The 20,570-nt window shown below is 37.9% G+C and overlaps 1 protein-coding gene across 3 annotated transcripts in view; it reads left to right on the top strand.

The window, feature by feature from the left end:
- Positions 1-20,570, top strand: part of SMYD3 (SET and MYND domain containing 3) — an 839,570-nt gene that overhangs the window by 797,546 nt on the left and 21,454 nt on the right. For all 3 annotated transcript variants that reach the window (XM_037822565.1, XM_037822568.1, XM_037822576.1), the window contains one exon: positions 17,774-17,882. In XM_037822565.1, coding sequence (XP_037678493.1) covers positions 17,774-17,882 — 109 coding nt within the window. The remainder of the gene's footprint in view (positions 1-17,773; positions 17,883-20,570) is intronic.

Raw genomic sequence — 20,570 nt, 5'->3', positions numbered from 1 at the left:
AGACATATCCATAGTTATCTATGTAAGAGATCCTTTCTCTAGCCTCTTACCTCCGTAAACTACATTGTAGGCCAGGTATCTGCAATTTTTTTTTTCTTTAAAGAGCCAGGTAGTAACTATTTTAAACTTTACAAGCCATAGAGTCTCTGTTATAACTACTCAATTCTGCTGTTGTAACATCAAAGTAGCAATAGGCAATATGTAAATGAATGGGTATTGTTTTATTCCAATAAAACCTTATATACAAAATCAGCCATCTGTATCAGTTGATTTCAATAAAAGTAGCATTCATGCTTCTGAAATATATGTCAACAACAACACTTGTACATATAATGTTGTTAGATACAATTATAGATACAGACACACAATCTGGTAAGCTTATTGACGCCACACTCTATTTCATCTTCTATTTTAAACTGGATTGTGCAGCTTTTCATTAGTTTTTAATTTTTATGGATCCCATGTATTCCTTCCAAACAAGAGAAAGTTATATACATTTTTAAAACCACCATGTTCCCTTCTATTTTGATTTTTTAAACAACCAGTCTTTTGAGATCATTAATCCCTAGATTACCTATAAGCCTAGCTGTTCTTTGCACATTGACTTTGTACCCAGAAATTAAAACAGAATGTTAAATCGGTTCTTTAAAACTTTTTTTGTTATTAAATCAATCAAACCTTCCAAAGGGTATATAAATCATAGACAAACTGTTTAAAGTATTATAATATTCAAATAACCACCATCTAGGACTTCCATAGCTAGAGAGAAGTCAATGCCTGGCTTCAGAGCTTCAAAGATCAGGATGACTCTCTTGTTATGGGAAACATGAGTCCTCCCACTTCATTCTTCTTTTTCGCGATGTTTTTGGGAACAAGACAAGGATGCCCACTTGTCTTTCCCTTCCAAATAAATTTGATAATTAACTTTCCCATTTCTACAAAGTAGGCTGTTGGAATGTATTGCAATGAGTCTGTAGATCAATTTGGGCAGAATTGACATCTTAATAATATTTAGCCTTCCAATCCGTGAACATGGAATGTCTTTCAATTTGTTTAGATTTTCTTTGATTTCTTTTAGCAAAGTTTTGTAGTTTTCTGTTTACAGATCCTTTGCATCTTTGGTTAACTTTATTCCTAGGTATTTGATTCTTTTAGTTCCTATTGTGAATGTAATTTTTTTCTTGATTACCACCTCGGGTAGCTCATTCCTAGTGTATAGAAACACTACTGATTTTTGCATGTTGGTCTCATATCCTGCTACTTTGCTGAAATTATTTAGTAGCTCTTGTAGCTCTGTATAGTTTTTTCAGGGCTTTCTAAATATGGGATCATGTGTCTGCAAATAGTGAAAGTTTTGCCTCTTCCTTTCTGATTTGTATGCCTTTAATTTCGTTTTCTCACATAATTGCTCTAGCTAGTACTTCTAGCACAATGTTGAATAACAGTGATGATAATAGGCATCCTTGTCTTGTTCCCAATCTTGGAGAGAAAGCTGTCTGTCTTTCACTGTTGAGTACAATGTTAGTAGTGGGTTTTTTTATATGTGCCCTTTTTTGTTTTAAGGAAGTTTTCTTCTATTCCTATCTTTCAAAGTATTTTTATCAAGAAAGGATGCTGGATTTTGTCAAATGCCTTTCCTCAACAACCAAGCTGATCATCTGTTTTTTCCCCTTCAGTTTGTTAATGTGGTGTATTGCATTAATTGATTTTCTTGTGTTGAGCCACCCTTGCATACCTGGGATAAAACTCACTTGGTCATGGTGTATTATTCTTTTAATATGCATTTGAATTTGATTTGCAAGTATTTTGTTGAGGTTTTTGCATCTATATTCATTGGAGAGATTGGTCAGCTTTGGTATTAGGATGATATTGGCTTCTAGAAATGAATTAGGTATTGTTCCCTTCTCTTCAATTTTTTGGAAGAGTTTCAGCAGGATTGGTCTTAATCTTCTTGGAATGATTGATAAAATTCACATGTGAAGACATTTGGTCCAGTTCTTTCTTTGTTGGGAGGCTTTTGATGACTGATTCAATCTCTTTACTTGTGATTGGTTTGCTGAGGTCTTCTATTTCTTCTTGTGTGAGTGGAGATTGTTCGTGTGTTTCTAGGAAATTGTCCATTTAATTTAAGTTGTCAAATTTGTTGACATATCATTGTTCATAGTATCCTCTTATGATATTTTTTTTTATTTCTATAGGGTTAATGATAATGACCACCTCTCATTTCTGATTTTACTTATTTGTATATTCTCTCTTTCTTTTGTCAGTCCAGCTAATGGTTTGTCAATTTTATTGCTCTCCTCAAAGAACCAACTTTTGGTTTTATTGATTTTATTGTTTATTTGTTCTCAATTTCTTTTATTTATGTTCTAATCTTTGTTATTCCTTTCTTTCTGCTCACTTTGGGATTAGTTTGCTGTTCTTTCTCTTGTTTCTCCAAATGTTCAGTTAGGTCTTTGACTTTAGCTCTTTCTTCCTTTCCAATGTAGGCATTTGGGGCTATAAATTTCCCTCTCAGCACTGCCTTTGCTGAATCTCATAAGTTTTGATATGTTGTGTTCTCATTTTCATTCATTGCAAGATATTTACTGATTTCTCCTTTCTGATTTGTATGCCTGTTCTTTGACCTGTTGATTGTTTCAGAGCATGTTGTTTAACCTCCATAGGTCTGTGAATTTTTCAGCTCTCTGCCTGTGTTGATTTCCACCTTCATTCCATTATGATCAGAGAAAATGATTTTTGTAAGTGTATTAAGGTTTGCTTTGTAAATGTATTAAGGCTTGTTTTGTGACTCAACATTTGGTCTATCCTGGAGAATGATCCATGAGAACTGGAGAAGAATGTCTATCCTGCTATTTTGGGGTGCAATGTTGTATAGTATGTCTGTTAAGTCTGTTCATTTATCATATTATTCAAATCCTCTGTTTCCTTATTGATCCTCTGTCTATATGTTCTGTCTATTGATAAGAATGGTATATTGACATCTCCAACTATTATTGTAGGGACGTTTATTTCTCCCTTCTGTTTTGCCAGTGTTTACCTCATGTTCTTTGGGGCACTATGGATAGGTGCATAAATATCATTGATTATTATTTCTTCTTGGTGGATTGACCCTTTCATTAATATATAGTGCTCTTCTTTGTCTCTTATAACAGTTTTGCATTTAAAGTCTATTTTGTCCAACATCAGTATAGCTACCTCAGCTCTTTTTTGGTACTGCTTGTGTGGAATATCTTTTTATAGCCTTTCACTGTCAACCTATTTGTATCTTTGGGTGTAAAATGAGTCTTTTGTAAACAGCATATAGATGGATCTTATTTTTTAATCCATTCTGCCAATCCATGTCTTTTAATTGGGTGTTTAACCCATTAATATTCAATATTATTAAGTGAAGCAGTGGTTACTTCAATCATTTTTATCCTTTGGCTATTATTTGTCATGTCTTATTTTTCCTCTCTTTTTATCCTTTTAGTTCACCTTAGTGATAATTTTCATTTCTATCCTCCCTCCAAGCCTCTCTCTCCTGTCTTTTCTTGTCAGCCTGCAGAACTCACTTTAGTATTTCTTGTAGGGCAGGTCCCTCTTTAGTGAACACTCTCAGCTTCTGTTTATCTGTTAATATTTTAAACTCTCCCTCATTTGAAGGACAGCTTTTCCAGATAAATAAATTTTTCTATGATCAAAAAATTCTTGGCTGGTAATTTTTCTCCTTCAGTACCTTAACTATCTATATCATATCACTGCCTTTTCACCTTCATGGTTTCTTACAAGAAATTGGGACTTAGTCTTATTGGAGTTCTCTTCTATGTGACAAATCACTTTTCTCTTGCTGCTTTCAGGATTCTCTCTTCATCTTTAGCATTTGACATTCTGATTAGTATGTGTGTGGAGTGTGTCTGCTTGGATTTATTCTGTTTGGAGTATGTTGCACCTCTTGGATATGCATATTTATGTCTTTTATAAGAGTTGGGAAATTTTCAGCCATTATTTTCTCAAATATTTTTTATGCCCCCTTTTTTCCCCTTCTCTGCTTCTTCTGGAACACCTATAACACCTATGTTTGTGCACTTCGTAATGTCAGTCATTTCCCTGAGACTCTGCTCAAATTTTTCCATTCTTTTCTCTGTCTGCCCTTTTGTCCATTCAAATTCCAGTGCTTTGTCTTCTAGCTCACTGATCCTTTTTTCTGACTCTTCAAATCTGCTGTTGTATGCCCCTAGTGTATTTTTAATTTCATTTGTTGTGCCTTTCATTCCCATAAGAGCTCTTATTTTTCTTTGTATGCTTTCAAATTCTTCTTTATGCCCACCCAGTGTCTTCTTACTATCCTCTCTGTCTTTAACCATCTCCTTGAATTGATTTAGGAGGTTTTTTTGAACATCTTTGATTAGTTGTTCCAAGTTTGTATCTCTCTTGACTTTTTAATTTGTTCCTTTGGTCCACATCTTCCTGATTCTTAGTATGGCTTGTGGTTTTTATTTATATATTTTTTTGCTAGCAGGCTTGAGACTCTTACTATTTTTCCTTGCAATTTTATTGAGATATAGTCACATACCATTCAGTCATCCAAAGTGTACAATCAGTTGTTCACAGTATCATCATATAGTTGTGCATTCATCACCAAAATCAATTTTTGAATGTTTTCATTACTCCAAACAAAATTTTAAAAGGAAAAAGAACACACAAAACAACCCATTCCTCCATACCCCCATTATTCATTTACTTTTTTGTCCCCACTTTTCTACTTATCTATCCATACACTGGATAAAGGGAGTGTGAGCCGCAAGGTTTTCTATGATCACACGGTCACACCATATAAGCTATATAGTTATACTCTCATCTTCAAGAATCAAGGCTACTGGGTTGCAGTTCAACAGTTTCAGGTATACCCTTCTAGCTATTCTAATACACTAAAAACTAAAAAAAGATATCTATATAATGCGTAAGAATAACCTCCAAAATGACCTCTTAACTCCGTTTGAAATCTCTCAGCCCCTGAAACTTTACTTTGTTTCATTTCTCCTTCCCCTTTTGGTCAAGAAGGCTTTCTCAATCCCATGATGCTGGGTTCAGACTAATCCCCGGAAGTCATGTCCCACATTACAGGGAGATTTACTTGCCTGGGAGTCATGTCCCATGTGGAGGAAGGGCAGCAAGTCCACCTGCCAAGTTGGCTTAGAGAAAGAGGCCATATCCAAGCAACAAAAGAGGTTCCCTGGGAGTGACTCCTAGACACAATTATAAGGAGGCTTAGCCTCTTCTTTGTAATAACAGGCTTCATAAGGTCAAGCCCCAAGATTGAGGGCTCAGCCTACTAAACTGTGGTCTATAATGTTTGCAAGAATATAAGGAATGCCCCAGGTGGGTAAGTTTAATATTTCCACATTTTCTCCCAGTCTCTCAAGGGGGCTTTTCAAATACTTTTTTATCCTCTGCCCAGATTACTCTGGGATGTATCAGGGCTTCACACTAACCTGTACAAACAAACCAGATCTCACTCTGTATTCAAGATTCCATGTACTTATGGTATTTGAGTAAACTGACCATGCAAGTTAAATTGTATACCATGCTACAGAAAATAAAGCTTTTCTACTAAATAAGCATCTCTACCTTTGATCTCACACAGTTGAAGTTTTAAAACACAGTCAATAGTATCCTCTACACTTTAGTCTGATTTCCCTTAGTCCTAACTAAGGCCATTGTTCTAGTTTGCTAATGTTGCCAGAATGCAAAACACCAGAGATGGATTGGCTTTTATAAAAGGGGTTTATTTGGTTACACAGTTACAGTCTTAAGGCCATAAAGTGTCCAAGGTAACACATCAGCAATTGGGTACCTTCATTAGAGGATGGCCAATGGTGTCCAGGAAACCTCTGTTATCTGGGAAGGCAGATGGTTGGCGTCTGCTCCAAAGTTCTGCTTTAAAAACGGCTTTCTCCCAGGATGTTCCTCTCTAGGCTTCCTCAGAAATGTCACTCTTAGTTGCTCTTGGGGTGTTTGTCCTCTCTTAGTTTCTCTGGAGCAAAAGTCTGCTTTCAAAGGCCGTCTCCAAAAGGTCTGTGTGCACTGAAGCTCCTCTCTAAGTTCCAGTGTGTTCTTCAAAGTGTCCCTTTTGGCTGTAGCTCCTTTTCAAAATGTCACTCTCAGCTGCACTGAGTTCCTTCTGTTTGTCAGCTCATTTATGTGGCTCCAGTGATTTAATTTAGACCCACCCTGAATGGGTGGGGTAACACCTCCATGGAAATTATCCAATCAGAGTCATCACCCACAGTTGGGTGGGGCACATCTCCACAGAAACACTCAAAGAATTACAATCTAATCAACACTGATATGTCTGCCCACACAAGATTACATCAAAGATAATGGCATTTTGGGGGACATAATGCATTCAAACAAGCACAGCCATTTCATTCATATCTTTAATTGAAGTCTGCTCTCTTTTTCAGAATCTTTAACATTTGCTGTATGGGGTTATGTTGATGTTCATAACTACCAAACTCTAGCTCTGAGTCTCAGGTGTCATAGATACTTGAAGTTCCAGGGACTGACCAGGTTATACACAAGAGCTCAGCATCTCAGAATCTAGAAATAATCCTTACAACTCAAGAATAGAGGTAATGCTGTAAGAGCTTACAATCTAGGAACCATTGCCATAAGCCTTTCCCTGATAACCTGTGCTCTCAGATTCAATTCTCAGGGTTTGTACAATGTAGTTATTCCATATTTGTGAGGCATTATAATGTCTGTCTTTTCATTTCTGGCTTATTTCATGCAACATACTATCCTCAAGATCCATTCACCTAGTTGCATGTCTCACAGCTTCTTTCCTTCTTGCAGCTGCTCAATATTTTATTGTATGCAACACCACAGTTCACCAATCTGTTCATCAGTCAATATACCCCTAGGCCACCTCTATCCATTGCAAATCATGAATATTACCACCATAAATACCAGTGTGCAAATGTCCATTCATGTCCCTGCTCTCAGTACTTCCAAGTATATACCTAATAACAAGGTTGTAGGACCATATGGCTTCCTGTGGAACCATCACACTGCCCTCTAGAGGGGCCTCACCATTCTACTTCCCCACCAGTAGCAATAAGTATATCTCTCTCTCCACATTTTCTCCTGCACTTGTATCCCTCTGTTTATTTTTTAAACAGTCAATCCAAAGTAAACAATCAGTGGTTCCCAGTATAATCACATAGTTATACATTCACTCCCACAATCTATATACGGACATTTCCACTTCTTCCACACACACACACACACACACACACACATACACACACACAAATGTAGAAGAGGAGAAAAAAGACAAAAGAAAAAACATGATGAATTTAAAAAATGAAAGAAAAAATAGAATATATTAAAAAGTTCAGACAACACCACCACCATCAAGAATCCCATACCCCTCCCTTATATTTCCCTCTTATAGACATTTAGCTTTGGTATATTGCCTTTGTTACAGTTAGTGGAGGTATTATTACAATGTTACTGTTAATTATAGATTCTAATTTGCATTGATTGTATTTTCCCCCCAATACCATCCCATTCTCAACACCTTGCAAAGTTGACATTCATTTGGTTACATGTTCTCCCTCATGTAAAAACATTCTTATATTTGCACATTTAATCACCATCATTGACCACTTAAAGTTTCACTAAGTTATACAGTCCCAATCTTTATCTTCTATCTTTCCTTTTGGATCTATGCAATCAATGCTGTTGAACATTATATACTCCTTCAGTATCAAATGCCTGATCTTTTACTCTCTATCTTCTAATAACCTCTGTTCTTAACTTTAATTCTCAAAGTTTTCTCATTATTGTTACTTCATATTAGTGAGACCATACACAATTTTTCCTTTTGTTTCTGGCTAATTTTGTGGAACATAAGGTCCTCAAAGTTAATCCATGTTGTTATATGCTTCAAGACTTTATTCTGTCTTACAGCTGCATAATATGCCATTGCATGTATATACCACAGTTTGTTTATCCATTTGTCCATTGATTGACATTTAGGCTGTTTCCATCTCTTGGCAATCATGAATAATGCCGCTGTAAACATTGGTGTGCAAATGTCTGTTCATGTCCCTGCCTTCAGTTCTTCCAAATATATCCCTAGTAATGAGATTGCTGGATCATAAGGCAATTCTATGCTTAGCTTCCTGAGGAACTGCTAGACTGCCTTCCAGAGTGGTTGCACCATTCTACATTCCCACCAACAGTAAATAAGTGTGCCTCTTTCTCCACATCTTCTCCAGCAATTGTAATTTGCTTTTATATATATACATATATAGTTGCCATTCTAGTAGGTGTGAGCGGATATCTCATTGTGGTTTTGATTTGCATTTCCCTAATAGCCAGTGAAGTTGAGCATTTTTTTGTATGTTTTTGAGCCATTTGTATTTCCTCTTTGGAAAAGTGTCTGTCCATGTCTTTTGCCCATTTTTTAATTGGGTTGTTTGTCTTTGTTGTTAAGTTGTAGGATCTCTTTATATATTTTGGATATTAAAATGTGGTTTCAAAATATTGTCTCCCATTGCAGAGGCTGCCTTTTTTCTTTTCTGGCATATTCCTTTGATGTCCAAAAATGTTCAATTTTTAGGAGATCATATTTATCTATTTCTTCTTTCATAGCTCATGGTTTGGGTGTAAGGTCTAGGAAACCACCTCCTATCACAAGATCTTTAAGATATTTCCCTACTATTTTTCCTAAAAGTTTTATGGTCTTAGCTATGTTTAGGTCTTTGACCATTTCAAGTTAATTTTTGTAAAAGGCAAGAGATAGGATTCCTCTTTCATTCTTTTGGATATGGATATCCAGTTCACCAAACACCATTTGTTGAAGAGGCTGCTCTGTCCCAGTTGCATTGGCTTGACTGCCTTATCAAAGATCAACTGTCCGTAAATGAGAGGGTCTATTTCTGAACACTCAACTTGATTCCATTGGTCGGTATATATATCTTTATGCTAGTACCATGCTGTTTTGACCACTGTAGCTTTGTAATATGCTTCAAAGTCAAGTAGTGTGAGAGCTCACACTTCATTCCTCTTTTTCAAGATATTTTTGGCTATTTGGGTGCCTTGTAATTCCAAATAAATTTGGTTATTTGTTTTTCTGTTTCTTCAAAGTAAGTTGTTAGAATTTTAATTGGCATTGCATTGAACCTATAAATCAGTTTAGATAATATTGATATCATAATTGTATTTAGTCTTCCAATCCATGAACATAGTATGTCCTTCCATTTATTTAGGTCATCTGTGATTTCTTGTAGCATTTCTTACAGATTTCTGTGTATAGATCTTTTGGGTCCTTGGTTAAATTTGTTCCTAAATATGTGATTCTTTTGGTTGCTATTGTAAATGAAACTTTTTTCTTGATTTCCTCCTCCAGTTGCTCCTTACTAGTATATAGAAACACTACTGATTTTTGTGTGTTGATCTTGTACTCTGCCACTTTTCTGTATTCATTTATTAGTTCTAGTTGCTTTGTTATTTTTCATTGATATCTGGACATCTGATTATCTTGATGGCTTTAATCTGAAGGTCTGGTTCCCTCTCTTCTAAGATTTTGCTGTTGATTGGGTTTGTGTTAAGGCTCTTCTTTGACAGTGAACTCATCAGTATTTTCCTGCCAGAAAAGAGCCAGGTACCCAAGCCAAGGGCACAGACCAGATCCAAAGGGCCCTGTGGAAGGGTCAGGAAAAATTCCAAAAAGCCTTTTTATTTTAGCTTCCGCCTCACAAAGCTGTACCTTCCTAGTCTGCCCAGCAGATAGCACTCTTCACTAAACCTCCTTTTTGATGTTTCCCTGAAAGTGAACTTTCCTGACCTGCCCAACAGATGGCAGTCTTCAGCAACCTATTCCCCTCAGCCCTAGGAAGGCAGGCTGTTTTTGGCCCTTTACCAATTCCACCTCTGATACAGTTGAAACAATGATGTGGCATTGACTGATCTGGGTGGGCTAGAACAGTGGGACCAGCAGTCTAAAATCTCCAGCCAACAGCTGGATCAATACTGGGCTGTGTCCCCCTCTTACCTGAGGCAGAGGACTCCCTTGGGCATGCCAGTCCACAGCAATAGCCTCTGATAGAAATACAGCCTCTGACCATGGTTTCTGTCTCTTTGTCCCACTCTTCCCTAGATGCTGTACAAAACTCCCCTGGTCTACAAATCCCCAGAACAGTTGATTTGGGCAGTTTCTGCCTTCCTACTTGTTGCTTTTGGGAGAGGAGAGGGCCCTCTTCTTATTCCTCCATTTTCCTGGAAGTCCTCAATTTCTGTTGTTTAAAGCCATCAAATTTCTGGTGATTTATACGGTAGCCCTAGGAAACTAATGGAGGCTCCATTCTCATTATCTGATCAGAGATTCTTTCTAACAATGGATGATGTACAAATATGCCTTGTCAAACTCCTAAGTAAGAAAACCCAGCCTTTTGAGTGAAATACCTATTGGTGGAAGTAAAGATATTCTTTGTATAAGGAAATGATTCTGCTCACTAATTTTACTGGGAAAAAGAAACCCAAGAAAAACTCAATTGCAATGAGATGAAATCTTGTAACATTGTAAAGTCCTTTTGTAACATGTGATGGAATTATGACAAAAATTATGAATTTTTTTTTTCTCATACTGTTGTGACAGGAAGCAGAGAATGCAGATCTATCTTTCTCAATGATTATGGGGCAAATAGCACATATCATAGATGAAGCAGGATTTTAGGGTTTAATCTGAAGCTGGAATCCAGATTCTTTCCTTTTGGGAAACAAGTGAGAATTCTTGACCCTGATCTCCCTATCACCAATAGAGACGAGCGGTGGAGGTGATGGAGACAGAATGATTCACCAGTCCTCTTGGGGAACAGCACCTCTCTAGACTAATAGTGTGGGTTAATTAAGGTCATGATAAGAAATAGTTCTCCCTGTTCTTAAGTGGTTTCTTGTGCAGTATGGGCTTTCTTTTCTTTCTTTATTGTTGGTCCCTAATGTTAGGGATTTTTTTAACTAACAGTAGCAAAAAAAAAAAAAAAAAATGTATCATGTTACAACTAAAACTACCACAAAAGTATGAATAACTTCCACACAACAAATCCTTGTAATTAAACAGAGTTTGGGTAGCATCAGATGGTGCTGTCTGCCTTTTTATGCTTCCTTGTCTCCAGCCAAACATGGTGTAAGACACTTGGGTTTCTACACTTGACTTAAGACCTAAAGCAAAGCTTCATAATGGTGAGTGTGAGCTGCTGCTACTTCTGCTGTTATTCTAGCTGTCAAGTTATATATGTCTAATATCTTCAAACAGTATGAAAGGAAAATATACATAACTCATTGTGCATGTAATTTTATTTCTATATAAGGTTTAGAATTTAGTAAGATTCCAAAATCTTCTGTAAACTGAGTCAGGTATTTACCAGACTCCACAAATTATTTCTGAAGGTGAAAGAAGTAAGATCTAATGTCCTATCTTTTTAATTATGAAAAATTTCAAACATACCCAATATACTGACCCTTCATGTGTCCATCACCCAAATTCAATAACTATCAAGATTTTGCAACACTTACTCTAGCTCTCACCTTTCTGCATCTTTTTCCTTTTGTTGATTTATTATATCCTTTTTTGTAGTTCTTAGCATTTCTGAATCTGTGACTTGATGTCTTTCATTGGTTTAAAAAATCCTCATCCTGGCATTGCAAGATTGAGAAAATCTTCTTGACCAAAAGGGGGAAGTGAAATGAAACAAAATAAAGTTTCAGTGGCTGAGAGATTTCAAATGGAGTTGAGAGGTCACTCTGGAGGGTATTCTTATGTGCTACAAAGATATCCCTTTTTAGTATAGTGTATTAGAATAGCTAGAAGGAAATACCCAAAGCTGTCGATCTGCAACCCAGTAGCCTTGATTCTTGAAGATGATTGTATAACTCTGTAGCTTACATGGTGTGACTGTGTGATTGTGAAAAACTTGTGGCTCACACTTCCATTATCCAGTGTACGGACAGATGAGTAGAAAACTAGGTAGAAAAATTAAATGAAAAATAAGGTGGGATGGGGGGATGGAATGCTTTAGATGTTCTTTTGTACTTTTATTTTTCTTCTTCTTTTTTTTTTTTTTTTTTTTTTTGAGTAAGGAAAATGTTCAAAATTGTGGTGACCAGTGCACAACTGTATGACGGTACTGTGAACAATTGATTGTACACGGTGGATGATTGTATGGTATGTAGATATATCTCAATGAAACTGAATTTTAAAAAATCCTCAGCCATTATCTCTTCAGATATTGCTTCTGCCTTATTCTCTACCTTCTATCATTTGAAACTCTAGTTAAAAATACTTTGGGCCTTGTCCTTCTTTATTTTCCATTCCATTGTCTCTCCATGCTTTCCTTTCAGTTCACTAATTCTTTCTTTAGCTAGGACTAATGTGATGTTAAATCTATCTATTGAGTTCTTAATTTCAGTTTTCTATTTTTCAGTTCTAGAATTTTCATTAGTCTTATATAATTTCTGATTTTCTACTTAAATTATTTCCTATTTAAATTCTCAAACATAAAATTTATAGTTATTTTAAAGTCTGAGTATGACAACTCCAATATGGAAGTCCTATAAGTCTGTTTCATTGTCTGTGTTTTGCTCTTGTTTTCAGATAGTTCTTGTCTTTTTGCATATCTGATTATAATTTTATCAAATGCAGGATATTGTGTAGAAAAACTGGAGAGTTAATATGAGGCCCTGGATGATGTCGTCTTCCTTCAGAGAGGATTTACTTTTGCTTTTGGCAGTCAGGATCAAACTAGGACACCTTAATCCAATCAGGGTTTTTACTGATTCATTCTTTGTGAAGGCTGGTCTATTTCTGGATTATCATTAGTCCTTGGTTGTAGACCTTTGGGGGGTTACAAATGAAAGCCAGAAACATTTACTTCAGTTCCTTCTCCTCCTTTGAGCCCTAAACTCTAATTTCTTTTTCCCCATATTTAAGAGACTGCCAAAACCTCTGCTCAGCTTTTTCACCCCTCTGTCTCTACTTTCAAATCAGCAAAGGGGAAAATGGCATCAAATATAAGGCTCCTCTCCTGAGCTTCCTTTCTTTCCATTATTTGATTCTTTAAAATCCTGCTGTCTCAATGGTTCTTTGATACCTTCAAACAGATTATATATATTGTCCAGCTTGTCTTGTTGTTCTTAACAGAGAGGTTGGTCTGAAACAAGCTAATCCACAGTTTCTGGAAAAAGAAATCTTGCTGAAGAAATTTAAATCAAATCTCAGGCATTACATCATTTAATCCATGTATACTTCAGTTTGTATCTCTGAAAAATATGGACATTTTCTTACATAACCACAACATGATTTCATGTTCCTGTTTCTCCAGTTGTCTCAGAAATGTCTTTTTAAAGCTGTTTTGTTTGAATTAGGATCCATGCAATGTTTGCGCAATATATTCAGTTGTTTTATCTCTTAAGTCTATTTTAATCCACAGTGTTCTCTACCCTCTCCTCCAGCCACCTTTTTTTTTTTTTTTTTTTTTTTTTTTTTTTTTTTTTTTAATGCCATTGACTTGAAGATCCTGGGTTAAGGTCTTATAGAATTTCACATTTCCTGGATACAGCAGAATGTTTTTACTTTTTCTTCTATCATTCACTTTTCCTGTAAAGTAGAATTTAACTTTATGGGCTTGATTAGATTCAGTTTCAACTTTTTCATGGCAAAGACGCTTTATAGGTGGTGCTGAATAATTCCTGTTGTATGAATCAGATGGCACTTAATGTCTGGTTGTCCTACTTTAGTGATGCTAAGATTGTTCAGTATGTTCAGATGGTAACAGCCTGATCTTTTCATTGTAAAATTCTCCATCATCCTTTGATCTAATGGCTTCATCTGGTGATAATTGTTGCCTGGATCAATTATTTCTTCAAGTAATTTTTATAATTCCATCATCATTCTACATTTATCAGCTGTAAGATTCTTACACTAGAGACTAGTTAGCTTCCCCGGAGTATAATTTGTTCTCCTTTTAAATTCAGTAATGTGTTTTGAATTAGTTTTCAAAAAGTTGGAGTAATGAAAATGTTCAAAAATTGATTGTGGTGATGAATGCACAACTATATTATGATGCTGTGAGCCACTGTTGTACACTTTTGATGATTGTCTGGTGTGTGAATATGTCTTAATAAAATTGCGCTTAAAAAAAGTAGTCGTGAATAACAATGGTATTTTCTTCCCTGTAAATGCCAAAGCTGCTACCTATAATGAAGCAATGTGATTGTTTGGTAGTTGTATCATGTAGGGAAACATCAGTAAAGCCAAACGTAGGTCCTGCCATCAGATTTCTTCTTCTCCCTGTTCTTTTAACATTAGACATTCCAGCTTCCTGACTCTCAGATATCCTCCTTGTAAATTATGGCAGCAAAATCCTGGTGCTTATGGATCTGAGTTAAAGCTAATATGATTTCTTGTCTTCTTGTTTAAACACATTTCTTCCTGGGCACTTATTCACCACAGAGTTTTTTCCATAAGCAGTTTTTCCATTCTAGGCACAACAGTATGGAGCATATGATTTCTAGCATTGTATCTATGAAAAGAAAATTTATAACTCCAAAATAAGTAGAATGCCTTGTGGAATGATTCTGTTATTGTATCATTTGCTTGTATTTTTTGAAGAGGCATTTCTATATCTGAATCTTGCAGCCAACCCTGACTCTGACATACCCCCTAGTGAGTCCCCAAGTCCTTTTGAATCAGCTATATAACCTCTTTTGCATCAGGTCCTTCTTTTTGGTTCTCATTGCCACCATCCTGCTTCAAGTCTCTCTCCCTGTAGGGTCTCTCTTTTCCAATTTTCTCTGTTTTCTATTCTGATCAAAAATTCTCAGCTATCTTAGTAGTGTCCCACTGCCTACAGGCTGAAGAATAAACTTCCTAGCTTTGTATTTACACTGCTACACAGCCTGGCCTGAAATGCAACTCCTTACCCACTCTTCTCCAATGCCGGCCAGACTACTGTGCTCACTTGGCCTTTATTTTCTGCTTCCTGGGCCATTCCCAGAGTTACCCTTCCCTTGCCATACTCCACATGCTTGTCCCAGGTTCCCATCGTCTCCCCCAGTCCAAGTCCAGCTCAAGCTCTGCTGCTCCAAGCACTTCCCTGATCACCACGCTCCCCACTGCTCCTCGAGCACCTTTTGTCTGGTAGGTTTCACACACTCTCTGTATCAGAATTTAAGTTCCTTCATTTCTTCAACTAAACTGTACGCTAACCAAGGGCAGGAACTCACCTTGGACTTCTCTGGCTCCCTTACAGCACTAGACACAGACCTGGCATCTTGTGAAATGAACCTTCCCCTTACCTTCTTACTCAAAATCCCTTCTTAGTCCTCTGCATTCCTCCAACACACCCAATTCCTTCTCTGGTTCAGGCTCCCAGCCTGGCCTTGATTTTTGACAGTTCTGTGATTGAAGACAACTTGCAAACTCTTCTTTCTCTTCACTGTCACTCACAGTAAAGTTGATGATCACCTCTGCCCTCAGTGGAGAACTTCTCCCGGTAGGAGTGAGGTCCACCTTCGGGTGTTATCCAACAAGTTATCATGATTCTTATTCCATATGTCAGCTGGGAAGCCCCCAGAAGCAAATCAGGCACAAGATCAGCACCCCTGCAAGAGCTACAAAACCATCCTGTAAATATTTATATGCGAAGCATCCTCTCACAGACACTTCTCATCCCCTCCTTATTAAACTCCACTTAGTTTTTTAATGTCTTTAAGTGACCTGGGCAGTTACCTGTCATGGCATAATTGTGCACCAATTTCTCTTCCATTTTAGATCCGAAGATTTTATTTCCCCTTGCTAACTAACATGACAGACAGCCACTTAGTGGAGTGATTACTAGTATAAAATTACTTTCTGGCCTTTAAATTTAATTATGCCACATTCATAGCAATAAAATAAAATCCAAAATCCAGGTGTTCTTTTCAAGGATAAGTGTCCAGAGCAATTACCTTCTGATAATGGCATCCTGCACTTAAACCTTTTGTCTAAAGTTCTTAAAATCTTTCCCACACAGGTTGATAATGATGTTCATTTTGTAAGGGGTGAGAGGTGAAGTGATTGACCTCTTGGCATACTCAGGAGATGAAGAAAAATCCAAGACCCAGGTGTCTCCTTTGTTTTTAGCCCGTCTCCCTCCCTTTTCAGTTCTTTAAAAGAAGCACAGTTAACCTTCTATGGATTTAAATACCTCCCTCCCACATACTGCTGTCCACTTTTTTAAGAGCATGAAATAAAGTTTCTGTATCATATTTCTTGAGAGAAGAGTAGAGATTCAGGGAGAGGGACTGCCTTGCATATTTGTGCACACATATCAAGGAGTATATGTGGCTCCCCTGGTAAATCTTTCTCATCTGCACCACACAGTAGAGCTTAAATGTGGGTTCATGAGTTCCTCAATGAAAAGCAGTTAAACAGTGGCTGGCACATGGCAAGCCCTATGTAAGTGTTGGCTCTTAAGATGATCTTGTTGATATCTGTGGGCAGGTACCCATATATACTGGAAAAGCAGCATTTGGAGTGTGCCCTTAATTACACAGTTTAACAGTTTGGATGTAATACCCTTCTCCCCACCTAGCCATGCCTTCTCAAATTTTGAGGAGCCAGTTTAAATCCTATTTCCCTCCTGTAGGTAACCTTCCTTGTCTAACCAAGAATCACCTTCTCTTCATAATTCCTATATCATTTTCTCAAGTTCAGTTCAACAAACTTGAACTGGCATCTACCATGTATGAGGGTAGACCTCATTTGGGCACTAAATCATGCTCCATCCTTTAATATTTTTTAACTGTTACATGAATATTTGTCCAGTGTCTAATGGGATTACTAGGCCTTGAGGAAAAAGCTCATCGTGTGCAGTGGTATTTCCCCCAGCCCCAGGAACAGTCCTGCATATACAGCAGGAGCTCAGTAGACTCCATGAATAGTTGGGCAGGAGAGCCCAAACTGCACACATCTTGTTGACCCCAATATAATAAATTCTTGTTGGATTGAGTTGAAGTTATACAGCTCTTCAGAGCATCTGGAACATAGCCCTAAGTCCTAATTCTTTTGTCTACGACAATACCCCATTCTATTCTGCTGTATGTGAAAGAGGTCAGTCATGTATTACCTCCTACCTGCAGGACCTCACAGAGAAAACAGGTGAGGGTGCCTGAAGAGAAAAACTTATAATTAGTTGGGATGATAAAATGAATATACAAGTGCCTATAAGAAAGGTAGACCATGATAAACTCTAGAACTGAGAGTCAATCAAAGGGCTTTGAAGTTAAAAGGAGGGAGTGGGAGCATCTAGCTGGTGGATAATAAATGTGTCATTAATTTGTCCAACAAATATATATTGAGAGATTCTTCTGTGGCAGGCCTGTGCTAAATGCTGGAGCTTCGTGGAAGAGGATGGGGGATGGAATTAATACCTGGTTTCCCTTGCCCACCAAATATAAATAAAGAGGTCCAAATTTTGGCTTTTTTTCTGTACTGTTTATTAGAGAGATAAGCCAGACCTGTCATTTTTTTTCTGATGCAAAAGGTGTTCTTAGGAGCAAGAGATCAATAATGTGCTTTATTCCCCCTCAGTATGGCATTCTCCTAGATTGCAAAACTAATTTCCCTTCAGTAGCTCATTAACATTCACAGCCAGTGTCTGCTCCCACTTTCATAATCTATTGATGAAATGCTGACTACAAAGGTGAGAGCTACTGACACTATTTGCCATTTGGTTTCTTCCAGGATATTTTTCCCAGGAAACCATCCCGTCAGAGGTGTGCAGGTAATGAAAGTTGGCAAACTGCAGTTACATCAAGGCATGTTTCCTCAAGCAATGAAGAATCTGAGACTGGTGAGTGTTCCAAGGGCATATGTAGCTTTGCTTGGTATACCTTTTTCTACTTGTGACTGAACCTCTTTGTGATTTTTTACAACTCTATACATACAAACACACACACACACACACACGTGTGTGTGCATGCATACATGAGCCAGTAGTGTGCCGGTAAATGTTTAACGACCAGCTCTAAAAAACAAAACAAAAAAAGGCCTGATTTGTAATGTTTGCCAATTTCTGTGGTGTAAATATGCCTACTGTGGTTGATTTTGAGCTACTGATGTGAAATCAACCAGCTTATAAAATTCATGAGAATTTAAGTCAGCTCTCACAAACTGGTGCAAACTGGCTCAGAATACTACTGTACCGGTACCCTCCTCCACAGTGGACAAATCACCTTTCTCCGTGCCTCCCCACTTGTTGCCCACAGAACACAGTCCAGATACTTTGCATGTCAATCAAGACCCCTGACCATCTCTCTGCAGTCCATCTTGCAGCCTCCACAGCCCTCCATCCTCCCTCTCTCTCTACACAGAAAGTATACACTGTGGCACCCACCATTGCCCAAGACTGTCTGAACTGCTCACACTTAGGTCTTTACAAAGCTACCTCCTCTGCCTTCAGTCCCCTCCCCACCCCCATCCCCTGGTCCTGGTAGGACTCTACTGATCCTTTAAGGCCTAGCTCAAATGTTATTTTCTCCTTGTGCTCCTATAAACAGACACTGTCAGTGAGCACTTACCAAATTGTAATAGGCGGTTGTTTCATACTCATCACTCCCCAGGAGACTGTGGGGTCTTTGTGGTTAGCCATGCAAGGTAACTGGAACTGGAACTTAGTAAGTATTCATTGTTGGGGGAAAGGATGGGTGAATTTCAGTATAAGCCTAGCAGTAAGTGGGAGAACTGGGTCAATGTTGGAATATGTTGGTAAAATAGTGAAAATTATTTTTACCCTCTCAGTGAGTCTCCTCTGCCCCTAGGGGCTCAGGGCTCCCTGCTGTCCTTGATGGCCCTGTGGGGCAGCACTTCATCTGGCCTTCCCACTGTGGCAGAACAATTTCTCACCCAATCCATGGCCTTCGGAAATGTGGCTCATGTGCTTACCTGGCCCAGGTGCTGGTGGGTGCTCTAAGACCCTGTGTATAGAGCTCCAAGGGGAGCATCTGGCATTTTAATGGGGTCTCTGGGCCACAATGCCCTTGTCTATAGAAGAGTTTCAGTGGATGGATCCAGGGCCATGCATTAGGGTTGGTCAGGGAGTATTCAGGGCAGGCTGATCATACAACACAGGCAGCTACCTACATTTAAAAGAGAAAAATGACTAATGCCTAAGAGGTTCTTAAAAAATGAGATTCCCTTAATGCCAGTTTTTGTTAAATGCTAGCCATGTTGCCTGTTCCTGATCTCTACCTGAAAACAGCCAGTGGTCAACAGGAGTCACTGGAGGTACACAACCCTTCATATTCTTTTTACTTTGATGTCTTTATCTGGACCTATAGAAGAACACCTAGTAGTCTCTTGCAGCCTCAGAGAAAACTTTCCTTTTCTAGTATGACTGGTAATTGTCAGCCAGTCAAATCAATTAGACAGCAAATATTTGTTGAGAATCTACTTTGTGAAAGTTTTGACAAAAAAAAAAAAAATGATAATAATAATGTGGAGGAAGTTTTCCAAGTATATGACACACCTAACCCAGGATCACCTACAAGTAGGTGTTTTACAAGTGACCATATTAATCCTTATGTTTATATGGGACTGGAAAGTATTAATGCTGCTCATACATACATGATGATAGATGACAGCCTTGTGAGGTCAGTGTAACAGGCATTTTTACCTCCATTTGAGAAATGAAATAGCTTAGTAAGATGTAGAGATAGTCGAGAGCTTATCTGAAGTCACACTGAGGCAGAGCCAGATCTAGTTTGTTCAGTTTAATTCAATGTGTGGACTAAATGCTTCTATTAATCTGAGTAAAACACATTGTTGTCCTTATAATTTAGTGGAAGGAACAGGCATATATTAAGTCATTAAATCCAGGCTAAAATTCAAGGCTCTGTTCTTTACCTCTAGACTGGCCCAGCTAAATAAATGAGGCTCTCTAATAAGACTTGTGTTGAAATCCCTTCAGGTCTAGCTGGGTTCCAGATGCAAAGACAAAGGAAACTCTGGGAGAGAAATGAGAGGAGATCTGGGTATCCTCTGTTCTTCATGTGAGGTTTTAGTCATTGCCTTAGCATGAAGACCTCTTGAAGGAGATACCTAATGCTCTCAGCTGCTAAATAAACCCAAATAGGCATCTAAGTATAGATTTAGGGGATAACATGGACTAGGCTGATGGGGGAGGAGTGTCACCAGCTTTTCTGATGACCCCCTTATTGCTCTTTTACACATTTTGTGCCTACTTTCATTCTCTGTCACCTTTATGCCCTTCTTGTGAGGTTGTTCTACCTCTTCCAGAAGCTTTCCCTGATAATCATTTTAGCAATTCCTGTTCCTAATACCAGAGATCAGCCCAAGCATGGATACTCGTAGTTGCCAAATGAAAGATATTCTGTGGGAGCAGCATCGGAATGCCTGACATGAGGCCTGGGGTCAAGTTGTAGCCTTACTCCGAACCTCTTGTTTGATGTAGAAAAGTCACTGACTCTCTTGCAAGGTTTTGATTATCAACCAAGGAGAAAATGTGCATCCCAGGCAAGTA

Source organism: Choloepus didactylus, chromosome 2, assembly GCF_015220235.1.
Source record: "Choloepus didactylus isolate mChoDid1 chromosome 2, mChoDid1.pri, whole genome shotgun sequence".
Lineage (NCBI taxonomy): Eukaryota > Metazoa > Chordata > Mammalia > Pilosa > Megalonychidae > Choloepus > Choloepus didactylus.
The sequence above is the reverse complement of the archived record's forward strand: the minus strand, read 5'-3'. Positions and strand labels throughout refer to the sequence as shown.